This window comes from Peromyscus californicus, unplaced genomic scaffold (assembly GCF_007827085.1).
Source record: "Peromyscus californicus insignis strain IS unplaced genomic scaffold, ASM782708v3 Scaffold_18__1_contigs__length_77618521, whole genome shotgun sequence".
NCBI classification, from domain to species: Eukaryota; Metazoa; Chordata; class Mammalia; order Rodentia; family Cricetidae; genus Peromyscus; species Peromyscus californicus.
Window position 1 is genome coordinate 44,698,826 of NW_026294480.1, and position 22,686 is coordinate 44,721,511.

Sequence of the window (22,686 nt, forward strand, 5' to 3'; positions counted from 1 at the left end):
TCTACCTCCAAAACTTGCCCATGCTTTGAAAAAAATTCAGGATATTCAGGCCTCATTGAGAGAGACCTTACTTATCATTGAGCTTGGTGAACCTGGCTCTTCAGAATCTGTCGATAAGCACCTGTTAAACTAACTCAAGTGTGTCCATGAAGGCACTCTGAGAAGTCATTGTTAAACTACCTAATTAGTCAGTCCCCTCAAGTGATGGGAAACACGAAAAGGTCTAAGCCATTGTGCTAATGTGTGTAATGTGCATGGCTAGTTTATTGACCACCCAAGAACAGAACAGTGTTTCCTTGCCTTTATTCTTTGCCCACTCTCCTACACCAAGAAACTTGGGGAACAGTAATGAGCCCTCTTCACGTTGCATCCCGGAATGTAAACGCAGCTCATGCAGGACAGAAAGATCGGTAGTGCTAGGCTTTCTACTGTTCAGCTGCGTTCCTGCTGGGCAAGACCGTGTTAGAAGATAGAGACCAAAATGAGGAGTAGAAAGGAAGCAGAGACTAGTGACAAACTTCAGCCAACATCAGGCTAGGTTACTTAGCCTTCTCCCGGCCCAGTGGGAAGCTGTCAGGACATTCTGCTGCTGCCTGTTCTAGCAAGTTACCAAGGCTGGAGCTCTGTGTTTGAGATGAGCTCTGTTCATCTCCAGGCATCAGTGTGAGGGAGAAAAGAGGGAGCTGGCTAGAAGAGATCTCAGTTTCATTGTATTTATCTCTGTATCCAAGCAGCTTCAACAAGGAGCTTCTCAAATTGTTCTTTTGAACAGAGACTAAGCAGTTACAACCAGGAATGTGTCACCAATACACCTTAGGAAATGTTTATCCACTGAGCCTTCATTTCCAAACCTCTTAAATAGAAACGCTACTAATGATTCTTGTACGGTTGGCAGGAGTCTTTGATGAGATGCTACATGTGAACAGCATTTGAGGATTCCGACCAACAAGGATGCTTTGTCTAACATATAGAGGATGAAAAGAGAACTGGATCCACATGGTAACTGCTCAGGTTAGGCCCGGTGTCAGCCGTATTGCTGCCGGTCTTCTAGTCTACAAAGTTCGAGCAGTTTAAGTTATGAGAACACAGGCATCCCTCCTGCAGCGTGACAAACTTGTCCCTCACAGCAATCTTACTTTTCTTAAAAGTCACGTGTGAAAATAACAGAGTTTACGATACAAGTAGATCCAAGGCATCCAACTCAACTGTATAACTTCACAGCCAGGGTACAAATAGAGCCAAATAACAGTCCAAATAAAAAGACTAGTCTTATTTTAAAGGCATGTTAAATCTTGATCAAAATAGACTCTATACTAAGCATAGGGGAGAGAGAAGCACATATCGGGGCTGCAGAGTTATGGGGACAGAGGCAAAATGAACTAAGTGTGGAGCCAATCATGTAGTGAGCTCTTCCAATAAATCATACACAAGTCAAGCACAACACAAGGGAAGTGGGCATTGTACACAACACTGGGTTAGTCTATGCTTGTGCCCGTCAATCATTGTCCTTCACATTATTAGAGTGACATCATTTTCCACTTATCAATTATGAGTGACCCACTTCACCAATAGATACATGAACTAGAAGGGAAGCGATTCTATTCCAGTAGGACCATTTTTATGTAGAACAGTGCATGGGGAAATTACATGTCTGAAATCACAACACTTTGATGAATACAAGTTTGTGGAATCAGAGCAGAGTTTCAAGTTTAGTTCATTGGATGTATTATGCAAAGCACTGATCCAAGCTAAAATCCCCAGGCAGTCTAGAAATGCAAACTACAGGCAGTCACACTTTTCTTTTCATGCTATGGCGAATTACTCGATTTAACTGACTCTAAGCCTGAATATTTGCTATTGTATATAAACTTGTCATTATCGGCCAACATGTGTTAAATGTATAAAGCAGTACTAGTTGCTGACAGGATACATAGTTATTTCCGTTTAGTTCAAATAGTATATACACACTATGTACACAGTGGCATTATTAATACAAAGGAATGTACAACATGTCAATTTACTGACATAAATGCTAAGGATTATATAGTTAGACCAGTTCCATCTTCTCACTAAGGAGTAGAGAGTTTTAAACACTATAGACAACATCAAAATTGGAAAAAAAGAAGACATCAGAATTCTACCATTGTATGGTCTCAACAAAACCAAGTCAATGGAAACTCAGATAATGATAAGATTATATAGTTTCACTCTTAATTTTTTTTATTTTATTTTTTTTTAATTTTTATTTTGCAATACAATTCAGTTCTACATATCAGCCACGGATTCCCTTGTTCTCCCCCCTCCCGCCCCCCTCACCTTCCCCCCAGCCCACCCCCCATTCCCACCTCCTCCAGGGCAAAGCCTTCCCCGAGGACTGAGAGCAACCTGGTAGACTCAGTCCAGGTAGGTCCAGTCCCCTCCTCCCAGGCCGAGCCAAGCGATCCTGCATAGGCCCCAGGTTTCAAACAGCCAACTCATGCAATGAGCACAGGACCCGGTCCCACTGCCTGGATGCCTCCCAAACAGATCAAGCCAATCAACTGTCTCATCCATTCAGAGGGCCTGATCCAGTTGGTGACCCCTCAGCCATTGGTTCATAGTTCATGTGTTTCCATTTGTTTGGCTATTTGTCCCTGTGCTTTATCCAACCTTGGTCTCAACAATTCTCGCTCATATAAACCCTCCTCTTTCTCGCTAATTGGACTCCCAGAGATCCACCCGGGGCCTAGCCATGGATCTCTGCATCCAGATCCCTCAGTAACTGGATGAGGTTTCTAGCACGACAATTAGGGTGTTTGGCCATCCCATCACCAGAGTAGGTCAGTTCAGGCTGCATCTCAACCATTGCCAGCAGTCTGTTGTGGGGGTATCTTTGTGGATTTCTGAGTGAGGTAACCCAGACTCAGAAAGACAAACATGGTATGTACTCACTCATAGGAGGATACTAGATGTGGAACAAGGATGACTGGACTGCTACTCACAATTCAGGGAGGCTACCTGGAAAACAGGACCCCAAGAAAGACACGGGGATCGCCCAATGACAGAGAAATGGAATGAGATCTACATGAACAGCCTGGACATGAGTGGGGGTAGTGAAGGGCGAGGGTCGAGGGAAAGAGAGCTTGGGGGAGTGGGAGATCCCAGCTGGATCAACAACAGAGAGGGAGAACAAGGAATAGGAGACCATGGTAAATGAAGACCACATGAGAATAGGAAGAAGCAAAGTGCTAGAGAGGCCCACAGAAATCCACAAAGATACCCCTTACTCTTAATTTTATTGTTATTTAGATCCCATCATTACTATAATAGATAAACGCTTTCAATATTTTCCTGTCTCTCAGTGCTCAGCAACTATCCCTTAACACTATGTGTTCCCCATATTTCCCAGCCTTCCTTGCAGTTAGGTGGGGCTAAGCAGGCTGCTTTGCCTCAGTGGAGGATGAACAGTTTCGACTGCATATTCTCCAGCTTGGGCTGAAGCACTTAGAAGTCTTTTCACCTTCTCCTTCCCCTTGCCTGTGACCTTGGGGTGTATGTTTGCAATGGTACAGCAAACAGAGAGTGAAGTCATCCAACCCACACTGGAATGAGAAAAGCCAGTGAAACAGCCCCTGCTGTGTGAAGCCACATTCTAGGGTCTTGGGAGGTAACTAACAGCTTGAGTCTGTTGTTGATCTTGGGATAGGTGTCTGGTTCTTAGATACTCACAAAATAGAATACTATAAAAATGTACAGCATCAAAATATTTAAATTCTTAAGAGATTGGAAACCCCTCTAATGTATGTATTAGTATTGGATGCTTCATAAAGATGGTAAAGATTGGAATTGGTTTATGAGGCTATTTATGACCAAAATGGGGAGGGTGGGCACCAACCTCTTGTTCTCACACTTCTATCAGGATCTAAGCATTTCATTGTTCTCTATCTCTCCCTATAGAAAATAGTCAAAGAAAAAAATGTTCTTAAAGAGCATTGTGTAGAGTGAACGATGAAAACAGCAATAGAGCTACTCACAGGCCTCACTGTTTTGGTTCTTGCAGGAAATTACGGCACAGTGGCTCAGGAGCTGCCAGTTAAGCTATGCCTAAGTGTACTTCCCAGAAATTCTGTAACATTCTTGGACAGCAGAAGGAAATCCTGTTCTTGATCTTCTTGCAATGAGTCTGAGTCAAATGTCAAAATTGTTTTATCATGTGCATGATGCATGCATGCGTGCATGCCCATGCTCGCACGAGTACATACACACACCCAAAATTAACAAATATTAAAACCTATTGGAGCAAATAAGCATGGATCTATGTTAGAAAAGGCCTGGTGAAGTGCAATCCATTTCACAATGTCAGTTCCACACTATTCACATCTCAGTGGAGTATATTTAGAGAACTATGCTCTTTATTTTTAACTCAGTAAGCCACTATATAAATGTTCTTTTTTCTTATCATAAGTTATTGTTCATCTTAAGTGCTGGCAACACACAGTTATATAAATTTTCAAATTTATACAATTCTTTGTCATTCCAAAACCATTTAGTTTCTCTGGGAGGAGGATAACAATCTCTCTTTGGCCAAGATGTAGACTTTTAGAAATAATACTCATTTTTTTTCAAGATGGGTTTTTTTCTCTGTGTTGCCCTGGCTATCCTGGAACTCACTCTGTAGAGCAGGGTGGCCTTGAACTCAGAGGTCCTGCCTCTGCTCATGAGTGCTTGGATTAAAGTTGCGGGCCACCAGCAGCAGTAATACTCCTTAGACAAGGAGTCCTCGCAAAACTGTGACCATCTCTCTCTATGGCAACAGATTTAGGATTTACTGAGCATATATCATGCACACCAGATACTTATATAAAGAATTTTTAAAATTAAATCTTCCCTACATTTCTGGGTGATGTTACTCTTTAGAGGCTGACAGTGGTTTAATGAGGGCCAAAGTAGTAGCAAAAATCAATGTTTGGACCTGATTTTCCTGAAACCAAGCCTAGGGTACTTTCTCCCCCATTCCTTCCTTGTGTTCAGCCATTTTGATGTGCTAAACTCCCAGTGGCTTGTATGAAAATTATAGAAGCCAAAATTAGGGTGAGCTCTGGAAAGATTAAGATCTTAGTAGGTTTAAACTGGACTAAATGTTTTGCAGAATAAAATTCCTCAGATATGATTTCTTAGTGCATAGCATCGAAGCTTTCAAATCCATCAACCATGAGAGGTTTTATGTAGCTCTACACTGAGCCCACATTGATGCAAGTTTATCGCCCCCGGGTGCTTCTATCTTTCTTTATATTAGGACGCCAATTCCGTCAAAGCGAAGGAACCCAGCTGTTGGATGATACCACTTGAAAATGTCACTGCAAAGAAAACCTCCACCTGCTATAACTGGCCATAATGCAAACGTTTACATGTTTTTTTCCCCCCTACTTGATTCTGAGCACAACTGAAATAACTTGGAGAGAAGGAGCACACTGCTTTCCAGAAACTCAATGGAAAAGAACTTTGCTTTATGCCCTGAGCAAAAACACCCGAGGAACTCTGGGAGGAAACTTGAAAGAGTTTAGAGAGTTGAACTGAGCTTAGAGAGATGAATGAAATGAGCTTAGAGAAATGAGCTTAGAGAGTTGCTCTGCCCTCAGGATGTGGCCATTTGGTCCTTAGTTGGTCTACAGGATGTTAGTCTCTAACAGAGCAATGGTCATGATGGCTGCTGATGAGTCTTGTTGACACTCCTTCCCAGGAGTGAACTCTTAACTGAGTAACAAGCAGTCAGTTTAACAGTCACCACCTGTCTTAGTTAGGATTTCTATTGCTGTGAAGAGACACCATGACCGTGGCAACTCTTAAAAAGGAAAACATTTCATTGAGGTGGCAAACATTTCATTGAGGTGGCGACTTACAGTTTCAGAAGTTCCGTCCATTATCATCATGGTGGGGAGCATCTGGTGTGCAGGCAGACACGGTGCTGGCTACATTTTGATCAGAAGGCAACAGGAAGTGGACTGAGGCACTGGGCATGGGTTGGGCATATAAGAGACCTCAAAGCCCATCCATCCCCAAAGTGACATAGTTCCTCCAACAAGGCCACACCTACTCCAATGAGGCCACACCTCCTAATAGTGCCACTCCCTATGAGATTATGCGGGCCAATTACATTCAAACTACCACACCATCCTCCTCCCTCCAGAAGAATGAAAGTTTCTGGAGAATCTACCTAGTCACAAGAAGGCAACACAGAAACTGTATACCATGGCTTGGAATGATTCCTTTGAGTTAATAAAATAAACATGAACTTCATGGGTGGAGCAAAGCTAGACATAATCAATAGACTGTAAGATATTTTAAATTATCATCCTTTCAAAAAATTGTCTTCATTTGAAAACAGATATGAGCTTAATTTCTGCTGGCACAATAGTTTCTTTTGAGAGCTGACAGATGTGCTCAGCCTTCAAGGAGATGTATTGAGATCTAGGGAGATTTTAGACCTTCAGGTAAGTACATTGAGCATTTTTTCTGGACCAGGCTCTTAACCAGTTTCACTAACCTTGGAAATTAACAACAGCAGGAACAGTATTAACACAGAAATCAATGACGTTAAAATCTAGATGAAGAAACTAAGGTTAGCCACCAAATAATATTAGAGGCATCAAACCCAGATACTCTTACTCCAGAGCCTTCACTCTTAGCCTTTATCTCCCTAGATGTTCTCCAACTTAAGAAGTTTGGCAGGGAGGATTTAGTTTTTTGTTAACAATATAGTTTCAGTTAAGCATCCTCAATTTGTCAAGATCATGATCCACTTGGAGTTACTAATTTCGTTATGGAAGAAAGTTCCATATTATTAAATAATACCATAAACACAACTAATGTTAGTAGATAGGTATTACAGTTAAGCACCTCCTTGGAGTATCTTTTATTTATTTGTTTATTTGTTTTTAAGACAAGGTCTTATTATGTATCTGTATGTCTCTCAAAATGGCCTGGAACTTACTATGTAGACTCACACAGATCTGCCTGACTCTGTCTCCTAAGGGCTGGGATGTCCTTTGAGTAACACTATTTTAAGAATCAGTGATTGTTAACTAGGCAGTCATTTACATTCAAAGCTGTTATTGAAGGCTTAGCTTTGTTTTCCAACCATGGGGGAAGAGCATCCCTTCTCTTTTCTTTCAACAAAGCCTCTGAAACTAGAGCCAAGCATAATTCAGGAATACACTCACCAGAATTTCTTCTAACATTCTCCTCGGCAAAAGTCTCTTCTGCCCATGCCAATAGTGGCTAACTGAATTGGGAGATGGATAAGTGCATGTAGGGGTGCTACTTGGGTAAAAAAATCTATCCAGGTACATTTTAATTTCAGATAAACAAATATTTTTTTTTAGAATTATATGTCTTATTCACTGTTTCTCCAATGCTGGCCCTAAATCTAGCAAGTATAGGAAGGTAGAAGAAAAACATTTGCTACGGGCTTCGTATTGTTAAGCTGGGTTCATCTCTAATGATTTAACATTTATTTACTTTGTGTGTGTGTGTGTGTGTGTGTGTGTGTGTGTGTGTGTGTGTGTGTGTATACATGTGAGTACTCATCACAGCAAAATATGGTGGTCCGAGGTCAGCTTTTGGGAATCAGTTCTTTCCTTCAAGCGTGTGTGTGTGTGTGTGTGTGTGTGTGTGTGTGTGTGTGTGTGTGTGTGTGTGTGTGTTTCCTTCAAGCATGTGTGTTCCAAGAATCAAACTCAGGTGGTCAGACTTGGTGACAAACACCTTAGCTTACTCTCAATATCATCCTGCTGGCTCTCTAATTTTATAGTTTATTTTAGGAGAGTAAAAATTTCAATAGGCCTTGTTCTTTTAGGATAAATATTTGTGTACTACCATGATTAACATTTGATATCCAACAGGAAACGTGGACACGTGTGCTGGCCGATTCCTCTCCAAATTGTAATTAAATTTAGACAGCTGGATTGGAAGACAATATTCAGGTGAAGAACGTGTGTGTGTGTGTGTGTGTGTGTGTGTGTGTGTGTGTGTGTGTGTGTGTGTGTGTGTTGGGAGTCAGGAGGCTCAAAACTACCTCCTCTTTCTCTGCCTTCCATTTCCTTCGGGCTCAGAAGTCAGCTGGACAGAAGTAATGCTGAGAGATGCATATGACCTGGTCTGACCCCAAGAAGAGCTGAGACTGTGGAGCAAGGCATTTCCTGAGCTTCCTGCACTTCCTTCCTGATGCTTCAGACTAATGTCAAATTCCTTGCCCAGATGTCCCCATGCTGAAAACCTAAGAGAGCAATTGACTCTGAGTATTTAAATGAGCCACCACTTAAAATCTACCAGTGAGAGCAGCTATTTTTAGTGGATCAGACACTCATTCTAACATGAGCATCCTGTGATAAGATGAGTCAGATTTAATGCAAGTATTCAGAAAAATCATAGTAAAGGAAAAGTAATTTTACATTAACCATTAGGTTAATTTACATGGTTGGATACTTTCTATTTTCTAAGCAGGTATGAAACCTGTGTTCAGACTGGTCTAAACTCCTAACTCAGCAGCGTTACCACTTTCTCTAGCAGCTGGCTGAGGTGGATCTGAACATGCTGGTCTGTCTACAGGGTTCTGACATCAGGACAATGTGTGATGAATGTCCCTAACACAGGACTCTGTGAAGATACTATAGCAAACTCAACAATACATAGAAGCAGCCAAATCCTATAAAGGGTATTAAAATACTTTCCTCTCCCCAACTCTTTAAAGATGCTTTGTCTGCAGTGTGTATGTCCATTTCCTTCCCTAGCCAGAAAGCTAATTCACACTGCCGTCACACAGAACACGTTCAAGCCAAATGATCTTCTAGGTGATGACACGTCACGGGTTCACCTTGGCAAGGCACTTAGTAAAAGAGTTGTTCTCTGTGTTTTACTGTTTTAAATTGGTAAGTGACTGTTTACTTTGGATTTGTATCCTCAGCATCCGTGCACTTTCTGGTGAGGGTGGGAGATAAAATGTGAAGCTGTGGCATGGAAGGAGAAACAGAGTAGCAGTATGGAGCCAGCTTTCGCCCTCCCTCTGGACCCCAGAACATGGGTGTGTGGCCGCTGGAAGGCCAGTCCGATGTCTACAACCATGAGAGATTGTTCTCAGTGGTTCTGGTTTAGTTCTAAGCCCCAAAGATAGGTGATGGGTGACTGACTGAAGGTGGTGATCCCCACACAGGCAATGTCAGCAGAGTTCCATGCTTTCTTCTCTCTTCTTTTTTTTTCCTACTGCAGCTTCCTCTTCCTCTAAATATTCCTTTAATATTTACATCACCAGAGTATATTTCTACACATGACTAAGAAACGGGAGAGAAACTGCGGTTTGTTTCTGACTTACGCATGGCTGAAATATCCAAGGAAAGACACTGAGCAATAGAACAATACTCAGATAATAAACAGGTACCATAGGAATGAAGTTGTTTGCATGAAGAGAAAGATAGCCACCACCGAATGTAAGAATTAACATCAGTACTACTTGACAGAATTGAACAGTGGATCAAGGCTGACAAAGAATTCACCTCTATGCCATGGTGCTACTCGAACTTCTACTGCTCCCTTCGGTGGCTCCTGAGGGTCACAACTGACTCGTAGGAGGTGGTGATCAACATCTGTACTCTCAGTGGCATCTGATGGGCTATTATTCCCAACAAGAATATCACAACTCAGAGGTGTTCTAGCATGTTCCTCCATATCGGCTATTGAGTCACCAACTTGAGATTTCTTGCTTCAATCCTTTGTGCTAGGGGGTGATACATGTGTATGTACCCACTACGAAGGTATGAAAAATGTAAATACTGAGAGCTAGGGAGTCAGCCCATCTTCATCTCAGTGGAACTCTCAGGGAGGCCTCCTATGGCTCTCATCGGATCACCACCTTTGATGGGGACTTTAGTAAGGATCTATGACAGAAGGGACATGATTTACTTCTTGGGTCACATTCCCATGGCTACTGTGATATCTAGATTATTTATGTGATTTTAAACATGCAATAGAAGAAAAAAAAAACTAAGTTAATTGAGCTCTTCTTTAAGTTTCCAGGTATTTTTTTTTTATGAAGTTGTTTACACATTCCTTGCAAATCTGAGGAAACTTCTATTGTTTCTCTCTTTATAAATAAAAGCTCGTGACACTGAACTTGAGGATTGTGATGGCCACATGACTCGCCCAACATTTATAGAGTCCACAGCCAATGTTCTCACCACACCAGATTAGTAGAGAAACATTCAAAAGCGGGATCAGTGCCAATAACCATCTTTTCCTATGATTCCAACCAGTTCTGATATCGTCCTGTTCTCAACAATGTTGGTAACCATTCTATACTGTGAAAGAGTGTTATACTCTTGTTCTATGTGACAGAATTATTACATCCTCAAAATATTGTAAGTTCTCTCTTCTGAGGAATAGAAGCTTGTTTATCTATTTTTTTTTTTTTGCAATCCCCTTACTGTAACTCACATATACAGTAAAAAGTCATCATTATTTACAAACTTATCAGTATTACTCTTATGCAGATACTATAGCAAATTCAATAATATATAGAAGCAGCCAAATCCTATAAAGGGTATTAAAGTACTTTCCTCTCCCCAACTGTTTCAAGCTATTTTCTCTGCAGTGTGTATGTCTGTTTCCTTCCCTAGCCAGAAAGCTAATTCACACCGCGGCCATACAGCACATATTAAAGCAAACGACCTACTCGGTGATGACACTTCACAGGTTCGCCTTGGATGCAGATAGGAAGCAATTGCAGAGCTTTCAAACTGTGCAGATGCCTGGGTTCCTTTGCCCAGATATTCTGCTTCGTTTGAGGGTAAGGTTTAGTAGGCATCAGCATGATGGGAAAATTCTGTAGGTAATTGGTATGGTCCACTTTGAGAAATCACTGGCCCACTGCAAAGAACATTGCAATCAAAATAAAGACGTGTGTTTCCTCGCTGCCCATTTCTTTGGGGGAGCAGGCAGAAATGACAGGAAGGAAAATAACAAGGAGAACAGTGGCAGGGCCCTGTCACTTGGCACGTCATTGGAATGTGGCAAACTATTTAAAAAATAGCTGTAAACCTCAAGATTTTAGCGTGTCTGCTGACAACTGGTTTAATCAACTTGCCCCATAATATTCAAGTTCAAATGCCCCCCAACAAGTTTGGAAATATGGGAGTGTTTGGCAAAACATTCCAAGTCAGTGACCCCCCCCAGCCCTGGAATTTGTTCCTAACAGGCTGCTCTTGAGCAGCCAGCCAAACCCAAAGTTTTGGCAGCTTTTGAAATATGGTACAAAACAGATTGTTTTTTAAGCCTAAGTCAGTAAAATTTTATTTTACAGAGCTTGTAAAAATAACCAATAATTATTGTTACTACCCCAGGCAGAGTCAGTGAAGCCTGCAAGACTATGAAACCAAGAGCCCCCTTTCTGTGTTCATCCTACCCACACCCTCTCCCCACCCCCCATCCCCATGGTGGTAGCATTGTTTACTCATAATGATGGACACCAGTCACAGACCAGTGACCCCACAGCAGCACACCTAAGGTAGAGATGTTCAGGTGTCAGAGGACCAGGGATCAGTCCACACTAGTGATAGTGTTGCTTGAACTGAGGCCACAGTAACCAAATGCTCCTATTTTTGTTTCTTTGTCCAGGCTTCTATACAACCTTGAGGCAGCCTAAGGCACCATCCCCTTTATGACCTTCTCCCTGTTCTGTGACACTTGTACCTCGAAACCTCGCCCAGTCCAGGGGAAAGTCACCAACTGGCAGGAGGTCACCACAGCTGCCATTTGGCTAGTCCCTATTCATTTTTTAAAAGGGGTGTGTGTGTGTGTGTGTGTGTGTGTGTGTACATTTGCATGCAAGTGTCTCCAGACGCCAGAAGGAGTCAATTCTCCTGAAGCTGGAGTTACCGGTGATTGTGAGCTGCCTGATGTGGGTGCTAGGAACATAACTTTAGCCTTCTGAAAAAGTATCAAGCCTTTTTAACGGCTGAACCATCTCTCCAACCCTCATCCTCTTATTTACTCTGTAGCAGAAGAGAGAAAAATAAGCCACAAACAAAGAAATGATTTCCTGAAATCAGAACCTAAAAGCTGGACCTGGCCACCTTCTGATCTTACACTCACAGATTAGTTCTCAAACATCCTCTGAGAATGGCATGGGTGATAGTCTTGTATCAACTGGATTAATCACAAATGCAATGTTGTTGCAAATGGTAATACCCATCTTTGGTAACTGTAGCAAATAGTATTATTTTGTAACTTTTGGTCAGCAACATCTTTTCCAAAGTCCCAAACATTTGTAGTTTCTGATGCACCCACAAAAATGTGTGAGCTTGACTATGAAATGCAAATCCAAGTGCTTTAAATTTACAAGCATTATAAGAAGTCCTTTTCCTGCTCACCCACTATATTTTCTGTGACATAGGGGCACACATAAGGCTGAAAATTGCCAGAAATATAGGGAAAATATTACATCCACTAAATCCTATTAAGTTGTAGGAAAGGAGTTAGGGAGGAAACGATGCATATTTTATTCCTTTTTGTGAAAATATATGTCTACTTTCAATGAGACAGTTAGTCTTCCTCCTCCTCCTCCCCCTCCTCCCTCTCCTCCTCCTCTTGTTCGAAATTGGATCTCTCTGTACTTCTGACTGCTCTGAAACTCAATGTGTAGACCAGCTTGGCTTCAAACTCAAACATCCCCTAGGCTCCACCTCCCAAGCACTGGGATTAAAGGTATATACCACGAAGGCCCTGGTCAGGTGTTTTTTTTTTTTTTTTTTTCAATCTTGATCCCTCATACTTCCACAATTCTTCCCAGGAATCTCCTCCTTTTCACTTCAGGCAGGGAATGAATACGTCTGAGAAACAGGTGCCAGAGACCTATTCCTACAGCCCATCCTTTCTGAGATAATCTACCTTCTGTAGAAAATAGCATTTTCATCTACCACACTCATCGCACGTTGACTATTTAATGAAATATGTGATCCAAGCAGACCTTGGTTTGTTAAAGATGTTTTACTGAATTGTACAACTAGGGACCAAGTGATAAATGAGGTGATAAGAAAGGTCCCAGTGGATCTTCCTTTCATACACCCTGAGATCTTCCTTCAGGTCTACAGTGGCTGTCTGTCTTTTCTTGCTTCCTGGTTGTCCCCCCTCTGTCTGTTCCCAGAGTAGCCCAAGGTCCCAGCTCTCACCCACTTTATCCTTGGTATGTTTTCTCTTTCTTTTCTTTTCTAACAAGAGTAGCTGTCAAGAACAGTATCTTAGCCTTGGCAGTCACCATCCCTTCTTTGCTGTGCTGCAGAGAAACGAGCCAAACTCATCGCTCCGATTTAGCATTTTTCTGTGACTCACAAAAGAGCAATGGAGAGGATAGTAATATCACGGGTGTCACAAAAGGTCCCAGCATTGCTCAAAGTCCTCTCAGTAATAAGCCCTAGTCTACACTTCTCACCTGACTTCAACAATTTCTTCCTATCTCTGGGGGTGGGAATTGAGATATTCCCTTTTCCCATGTCTCCTCTTCTAAGTTAATTACACTATAAAAACTTAATATCCAGAGAAATTAAAGACTAATGGACCACAACTCAAACAAATTTGTAAAGAAATGCCAAGGGGATGTAAAAGGAGAATACTCTCAACTCCTCTGCCTCATCCCTGAAGAGCAATTTGAGATGGTTGTGGGCTGTCATAATTTTGTAGTTTCACGTCTGGCAGCAGGTCCTCACAGAGTCAGGCAGGGTTAGGAGCCCCTCTGGGCACTCATATTCCTGACTGATGTGTCTTCATTTTGCCCTGGAAGGAAGGATCTGTGGTCTCTCTTCACTTTGGATCCTCGGGGGCAAACAGTGTACTAACACACAGTAGGCACTTGGTAAGTAGCTTAGAAAAAGGGTGTGGAAATGGAATGGGAAGCATGCCTTTAGGTGTCAGTGATGATGCTCAGGGAGCAATTATCCTCCTATAAGATGAAGAATAATTGGTATATAGGAGAGTTTAAGGCACAATAAAATCCTGAATTCTGTTTTGCTCCCTTACCCCATCCAGTAAACTCCCAATATGTGCTGGTGACAAGAAAATACGTTTGAAATCGGAATGGGACAAATCAAACAGGAGTGTAGACATTCTGAAAAGCTTCCATTTGTGTGACTTTGAGCATGTGACTAGCCTGCTGGACCTCAGTTATACCTGCTGTACAGCGGTCCTTTCAGATTTAACCTGTTTTGATACTAAAAGGCTGGGCGCATTCTCCTGAAGTATATTTTAGTCTTTCTCTCTTTGACCTCATTAAAAACACTCTTACACATACTTGCAGAGGAAAAATAAGCTACAAATTACAGTGGCAAGATCAAATGAGCTGAAACAAGATTAAAATGTTTTATATCCACAGAGCAATCTTTCACAATGGTGTCAAGCAGAAAGTTCTAGTCAGTGTTTACACGAGGGCCTGATGAAAAATTCCAGACATAAAACTTCTGCAACTGAGACTTGAACTCAGAAGGACCTCCCACCTCTGGACGAATTTCACAACTAAAATTCTACTGCAATCCTTTTCTTTAATGACAATCCAGCTTCCAATATGCAGTTGAGTTTTCTTATTGAGACTACTGTGTTATTGAAACACCCTAGCTATTTGAGACTGTCATGCTATCCATGGCTGGTAGTTAAGGATGTATGTACTGATATCATTTATTAAGTTTTAGACAGAGAAATGGGGGTGGGGTAGCTCAGGGATAGAGTACTTGCTTAGCAAGTAGGCCCTGGGTTTGCTCCCTGCCATTGCAATCATCATCATTTTCTAGACAAACCATTTAGAAAGACATTACATTTCCTTGACTTCTTTAACAGAATATGCTAATGTAGGTCAGTCTTTTCCTTACTGGGAACACTAGCTGCTGTTCCATAGTAGTGTCTGCAGGCCCTAGAAAAAGACTAATTAACCTTTTGCATTTCTGGGCTGTAGTGGTCACTTCTAACAGCTAGTATGACTTCTCTGTAAGCCTGCTGTCCATCAGTGGTTATTGTTGTCCAGTAACTAATTTGCATATACGTGTACCACAAATGCAGCTATGAAGATGCTTAGTAAATGAATATATGTTGAAGTAATCACATTTTAGGGAGATGGCTTTAGGGGCTGGAGAGCTGACTCGGTAGGTGGAGTGATTCCTCAGCAAGCAGCAGGACCTGACTTTGATCCCCCAAATGTCAAGTCATAAAAGCCCAGTGTGGTGACACCTTATATCTGAGCACTGGAGAGGTAGAGACAGAGAGATTCCTGGGATTCCTTGAACAGCCAAGCCTCGCCTCTTGAGCAAGTTCCAGGTCAAAAGAGACCTTTTCTAAAACTAAAAACACACACACACACACACAAACAAAAACCCACAAAGTGCTGGTGCATAAGAAACTCCACCAAAGGTTGTCTGGCCCTCACAGGCACAGGTGCCCACACGTGCACCGGCATGCACACATAATTATACAGAGATGGTAGGTTTAAACATTGAAACAAGCTTGCTAACTTCCTGGCAGACTGGAGGGGCTTGCTTCCATACACGTTTCCTTTACACTTTCTAATGCTCGGTTGTATTTTAGGCAGAAAAATCATAGGATTGAGCTGCTGATTTTTTTTTTCAGTAGATTACATAGTGGAAAATAAAAACATAAAATGCTTAAATAAACTTAAGATCATTACATCATAAGAGTTATCAAGTTAGTTTTGTTCTAGACACAGACATGACCAATACAAAAAGGACAAGTAGGAAATAGAATCGACGTTCTTATGCACTTTAATGGAGTAGCTATATAGGGTACTTTTTTACATTCACTAGCTGTGAGTTAGGTTGTTAGTTATCTTCTTTTAATTTAATTTTCTCATATGAAAATGATAACATCTTTTTAAAAAGGTTCTTGGCGAACTAAGGCATTTTAAAGCCCTCATCACAGGACCAGACATTTGAAGAGAGCTACTCCATTCCTGGAATGGGGACAGTGTATCAATTTGTGCACAGCAGGCATGGGGCCTCCAACTCACATTTCTGTTGTATTTGCCGCCTGCTGGATGTTGCACCTGCCTCAATATTGGCTGTCCCGAAACCAAGGATGTCACCCAAATCAAAATAGACCACAGGTCCTCTAATTCTCTGACATTATAGAAAACAGGCACTTTCATTAAATCAGCATCCTAAAAATAAGGTTTTGATGTGGGCAATCAATATTAATGGGTCATGAAAGAGCAAGTAGACAACTCAACAAATTTTTAAATTAAACATTCTAACACAATCCAAATTTGATAAGAATGAGGCTATGATTAGAGTCTTTGCCTCCTAATGAAATCACTGTTTCTCTAAGGGTAGAAAACAGGGATTCCTGACATTCAAGTGTCTCAGGTATTTCAGGTGTCTCAGGTAGGGTTCACTAAAACTGGGGTGGCAAGGCAGTATATTCAGTGTTAAGTAAAATGGATTTTGACAGAATAGGGTCAGAATTTCCAAGAACTTATGAAATGTTCCTAGACACACCTCTGTCATTTCCTACTATGCATTCATGACAACTGACATTCTCAGCATGGAGCATATAAGAAATACATGGTTCACCTCTGAAAATGTTGAAGATGAACACTTTGTAGTATCAGCTCTTCCACAAAGATTTAATCCCTTATGTAAAATCTAACGCATCTACTTCATTATCAATAAACTTGCTTTCATCTTTAAATTATATGTACACCAAAAATTGTTTAAAAAATTATCACTAACTTTTTGATTTACATTCTAATTTCTATATGTATACAAAACACACTTAGAAAGCAGTCTGGGAATGTTTCAGAGCACAGAGAATTAAAGAATCTTATTCACAAAACAATAATTAAAGTGCTGAATCAATACCAAGGAAACTATTTTGCTGAGGATTTTTTAACCTAATCTGAAATTCCCCTTATTTTTGAGAGAAGATCTTGCTATGTTGCTGAGGCTAGCCTAGAACTCATCACCCTCCTGCCTTGGCCTCCTGAAACATCTGCAGCCCAAGTCACTTTGCCCCCTTTACGTTTTCTCGTGGCATACTTGCATTCCGACTGTAAGTCATGCTGCCGTGTTCCTGCTTTTTATTCCCCTCACTTCACTATACACCCTTCTGAGCAGTCTTCCTGTTTACACTCTTGCCTCTTCCTGTCCATCCAGATGCAGCTCAACAGTGATTATTTATAAAAACAGTTCACGTCCATCCATCCGCTTGTTTCCCCTTTTGGTGAGTGCAGACTCCTTCCAGTGACCTGTCTGTGCTGAGCACATCTGCCCCCCAGCCAACCCACATCTCCAGCCCCTTCTCACCTAAGGTTAAGATGCTGCTGTTCTTCCTAATGATGAGCAGATGAACTTATGATTCCCAAAGACTTAAGGTTCATTCTGATATTTGGAAAAGCCAACAATAATTGAGTTTTAAATTTAATTTGCTTTTATCATTATTTTTGTATTTGTGCCTATGGTATAGTATGAGTTATACTTTGGACAGCAATATAAAATGTGAGTTTAAAAAAAAAGTTTGCAGGTAGTGGTGGCATAAATCTTTGATCCTAGCATTTAGAAGGCAGAGATGGGAGGATCTCTTGAGTTCAAGGCTAGCCTGGTCTACAGAGTGAGTTCCAGGACATCCAGGGCTACACAGGGAAATGCTGTCTCAAAAAAGCAAAATAGCCGGGCGGTGGTGGCGCACGCCTTTAATCCCAGCACTCGGGAGGCAGAGCCAGGCGGATCTCTGTGAGCCTGGGCTACCAAGTGAGTTCCAGGAGAGGCGCAAAGCTACACAGAGAAACCCTGTCTCGAAAAACCAAAAAAAAAAAAAAAAAAAAAAAAAAAAACCAAAAAAAAAAAAAAAAAAAAAAAGCAAAATAAATAAATAAAATTTAAAAAATAAGTATTAGAAGATTTCCTATATACTTTATATAGGAGGTCTTATAGCCACATCAGAAGAGCCTGTTGACCTTAAGTCTTGAAACCTAGCCTGATTTCCTAACTGCTTGGAAAGACCATCACCAACATTTGTATCAGATTTTGTTCCACACAGGAATCACCTGAAGACGCTGGAAAAAGCCGACGCTGGCTCGGAGCGCTGGATTCAAGGTTCTAGCAAGTCTGCACAGGTGCTGTTGGTCTCATCAGTTCACGTGCAAATAGTAAGTCCTGAATCAAATTCTCAGCCCTGAAGCCTACTGCAAACGTCTCAGTAATTTTTCTTTAAGACTGGATTTCACTATGCAGCCCCAGCCCTCCTTGAACTCAGAGATCCACCTGCCTCTGCCACCCCAGTGCTGAGATGAAAAGCACAGGCTGCCATGCCCAGCTTGTCTCAGTAATTGGTAAAAAGGATCCACTAGCACTTCCAGGGGTGAAAGGCTGTTTAATTAGTCTGGGCTTCAGCTTAGTCACCAAGAGCTCCCAATGAAAAGCTCCAACTTTTCAATAGGGAACCTTTGCTCTAAAATGTATTCACTGGTTTATTAGACTTCATTTTTCCTGCTAGAGATATTACAGCAGTAATCTATGTCCTGAGATGAGGATTCATTACCAACCAGGCCCTAAATTTAAGAGCTATAAGGACTTCCTCTCTGTATTCCTATGAAGTTATCTAATAAAGTAGTTTCAATATTAAAGCTAACTATTAATACGAAATGACAACCTGAGCTATTTTTAGAAAGTAGATAAAGATATATCATGAATGTATCAGTTTTTAGAATCATAGGAAAAATCTAAGCAAGTTAACAAGTTTATGGAACTTGTGATAACCCCAAACTTGTCATACCAAAGAGGCCTGCCCCGAAGATTAGTTTATAGGATGTAGGCATCACTGATCCAGCCTGCAGACAGAATCCCTAATCATGTGCTAAACTGAGCTTTGTAAAAGATCAAGTTGCAATTCCATGTCTCCCAAGTTCCTGATCTAAGAAATGCACATCCAAAATACATAGTAAAAAATATCCCAAATGGAAATTTGTACAAATTCCTTATCTACAATTAGGAGTACTAGACTCCAACTTCCACATAGTCATCTGGGTTACTCAACTCCCCGAACATGCTTTTTTCCCCCCACACATAACATGGACCAGTAAGAATGTGAGAGCACAGACTACCACCACAGGCTCCATGTGAAAGTGTAACACTGGCCAAGTCACAGTAAATAAAACACAGCAAACCAAAGAATGTGCCAGGGTTTCAGTGCAAAGAACGGAGGTCCAGATTGGAGACATGCCCAGATCTGCCACTCCTGAGCTACACAGTAAGCAAATCACACACTTTCGTCTCCTTTTTAAGGTCCTGAGACTATGCTGAGAATCCCTAGAAGATCAGACCTCTGCTGCCTGAAAGTAACTGTTCGACTACAGAAAATAGGGTTAGAATAACAAGAGCAACAAGAGTATTTTTAAAATGACTAGTTTAACAAATCTGTAAGAGAAAATAACATTTTAGGCTTGGCTTTCTTTACAGTTTGGCTACCACTTTAAGTAATAAATGTAGGCAAATCTTGGGGAAAAAAAAACTAGAAAGAGGTGAGAAAATGGATCATTAAATGAAATGCAAAAACACCATGTAGAACGTAAATAAACTTCATGAGAGATTAAAGCCTTTTCCAAGGAAAACCAGTTAAAACGGGTACGTGGGGGTTCATGATCAAACCCAAATAATAGACTTCTTCCCCCTTAGATATTCGAATTTCTGTTATCAGGTATTTAGAAAAAAAAATAACTCTAATCAGAAAACATAATGCTTGGACATTCTTTTCTTTTGGTTTATTTCATTTAAATACATGTCCTGCCAACCAGAAAACACCTCTAGTGCGACCAACACGCAAGAAATCCCAGCACGATCAACAAGTGCCTGTCCTGCACCTGTCAAGGGATGCCGAGGGGGAAAAAGAAAAAAAAGTATGGGAGAAGAAGCAACTATTAAATGTCAGTCTTAATCCTCTTCAGAACTTGAATCATCCTCTTGGTCAGAAAGTTCCGGCACTGGGAATCGGAGAATGGCAGCTACTCCAGTCAACTGGCCAAGCTGTTCCCCAGACACGTGGAGACTAGAGAATATCCGGACCGTGCCTGCGTTATCCTTCACACTGTCCACCAGCCTGACATACCGGCTCCGGGTGGCCACATCCTGATGCCGGAAGAGCTCATCACTGATGAGCAACGTGTCGATCGCCAAGGCTTCGTTGGCCCTCTCCACCTGCTTGAGTCCGTAGAAAGCTCGGTCGGGTTCATGCTGTAACATTTTATAGAAGTCGTCCAAGGCCTTCACTTCCCCAGCAGCCTTCGTGTCTGAAAGGCGGCTAGCTACAGTAGGGTCACAAAGGGCCTCTTTCAGGGAGTACTTGTGTCCAGAGGAGGCGTGTACCTAGAATCACAATTATAAAAGACAGAGACCCTTTGAAAGTATCCATGAATCGGCCCACAATGGCAGAAGACAAAAGCATGAATAAGGCCTTACCTATTTAAGGACTTCAGCAGAGGGTACCTTATGAATGTGCTAGACACTACACCGTTCTCTTTACTAATTCATTTACAATCCCAGCTAAGGTGGGTTGTTAAGCCCTCTGCTCCTCCCAGTTCTAAAACATTGGGAACCATTCACACCAATCCCTCTGCCCACTCTTCACTACCTCTGGGGTAAGAGTTTTTTTTTTTTTACCTGCAGGAATTTGGACCGGTTTTCCAGGAGCACTTTGTTGTCCGTCTTGACCGCTTGCTGAAACATGTAGTCACAGAACTGCTCTCGTACAAATCCTGGGCTGGCCACCAGGACGCACTTGACAACATCAAAGTTTATGTGGCGCTGGATGGCCTGGACCACCTGTTCATAGAACCTCTCCAGGGCACGGTCATGCTGGGAGCAGTTGCCTTTCCGTTTCCTGGGGATGTTCACCTCCACCTTGGCACGGGTGAGGGTCATACTGGGCGTGACTAAGCAGACGTGGGCGAGGCCCTCCTGCATGACCACGGCTGCCACATCAGCGCTCCAAGCTGGGTCACAAGCCTGCTCGATGCGTTCCAGAACCACACTGTCCCACTGTTTCTTGGCCAGGGTGAACTGGCGGTTGGGCTCCAGTTCGATGGTGTGGTAAGCCCCCATCTTGACGTACTCATTCTCTTGGATATTGGTCCCCTTCACTCGCAGCTGGCAGGCTTGGGAGTCAAAGTCGATGGCCTCCACGCAGAGGGTGAGGGTGGTGCGGACACGGTTGCTCCCCACGCTGCCCGTGGAGGACTCGGTCTGGACCTTGCGGATGGTGGAGGCGCGCAGGCTGTCGCCCACCTGCACTAGATTGTAGGTGTGCCACATGTCCTCGGGCTCCTCGGGGACGAGGGTGACCTGGCCCGCATTGTCCTTCTCGATGTCCTTCCTCACAAGCTTCATGGCCTTGCCAGGGGCTCACTTTCAGAACAGGAGGCGCGGAAGGGGTCCCCCGGGAGAGAGAGGCAGGGTTGGAGGGGGAGGGGGGGGGCACGGGTTCTAGGCTGGGGAGGGGACAGGAAAGAAACACTACCTCTGACTCCTGCAGCCCCGGGGCAGAGCCTTCCCCCACGCCTTTCTCGGTCTCCGCGCGCGCCGATCCACGCTGCGCGGCGGCAGACCCCGCGCTGAACACAAGACAACCCGGTACTTTCAAGTCACCGGCCCCGCGCAAGTGGCGGACGCGGGCGATCGCGCGTGCGCAGCCCGCCTCCCGGCGCACGTCTGTCGTCCCTACCGGAGAGGCGGGGCCTGTCGTTTGCGCGCGCACGCAGGCGCAGTAAAAGGAAAGGCGCGCCCTAGGTAAAAGTCAAGGGAGGCGCTAAGCGGCTCCCGGCCGCAGCTTTGACCTTAGAGCTGAGCTCGGATTTGCCGAGTTTTCCCACACAGCCCTGTGTCCGAGGTATTGCGGAGTATGTGAGGGCTAACATATGCATTTAAACTCAGTTTGCCATTTTGCACCTCCTTCCTTGGTATGAAGCCAGCTTCCAAACTTACGTAAAAATGAAAAGCGCCCTGGAAAGTGCAGACTTAGTCCCCGAAGTCCAAACTCTGCCTGGTCTTGCTCATTCCTTACCGGCGCTCAGACGTGACGCGCGCTTCTTGGCACTGGGATTTCCAGAAGCAGTTTCTAAGAACTAGTCACGTTCGGCCTGAGCTCAGCAACATGCCCAGCTGCTTTCTGCACCTAGTTCCCCGGTTTGCACGATCCAGTTAACCCAGATGTTAAAGGACAGAGCCCAGAGAGAGCAGAAACTATGCGTGGAATGTACCCCTGGTGGACCTCTGTGTGGCTTGACCTGATGTCCTGGGAATCCCAGAATCCAAAATTGGCAGCCAGCTCTCCACCGCGCAGGAGTCTCTGAGGCGCTTAGTGTGGGAGCTGGGCTGCAATAGATTAGTGCTGGATCTTCCCTGCCAAAGGCGGGTCAAAAGCTGAGGATATGGGAAGTAAAGATAAACTGATCTTCTAATTATGACCGCCCCCAAGGAAGAGCCACAGAAAAAGAAAAGCCTTACATTCCTTTTTTCTTCCCCCACAGTGGCGATGGGAATGCCTCTTTCTTGAGACTGAGGACAGTGGGAAGCAGAGAAGTCCTGAACACATACTCTCACTGCGTTTTGTGTGGGGATCTTAAAGCAGAGCTCTCCAGCCTTAATTGAAGAGGCAAGGTTAAAGGGAGGATGAATC

General features: G+C 42.9%; 2 protein-coding genes across 2 annotated transcripts in view; both read right to left on the minus strand.

The window, feature by feature from the left end:
* The window catches only part of Itga1 (integrin subunit alpha 1), a 146,578-nt gene that overhangs the window by 112,305 nt on the left and 11,587 nt on the right, over window positions 1–22,686 (minus strand). The gene's annotated exons all lie outside the window — the stretch shown is intronic.
* Pelo (pelota mRNA surveillance and ribosome rescue factor) lies at window positions 19,763–21,708 on the minus strand. The gene is made up of 2 exons (XM_052743315.1): window positions 20,673–21,708; window positions 19,763–20,378 (listed from the first exon to the last, which is right to left on the minus strand). The coding sequence occupies exons 1-2, from the start codon at window positions 21,396–21,398 to the stop codon at window positions 19,947–19,949; spliced, it is 1,158 nt and encodes a 385-aa protein (XP_052599275.1). The 5' UTR covers window positions 21,399–21,708; the 3' UTR covers window positions 19,763–19,946.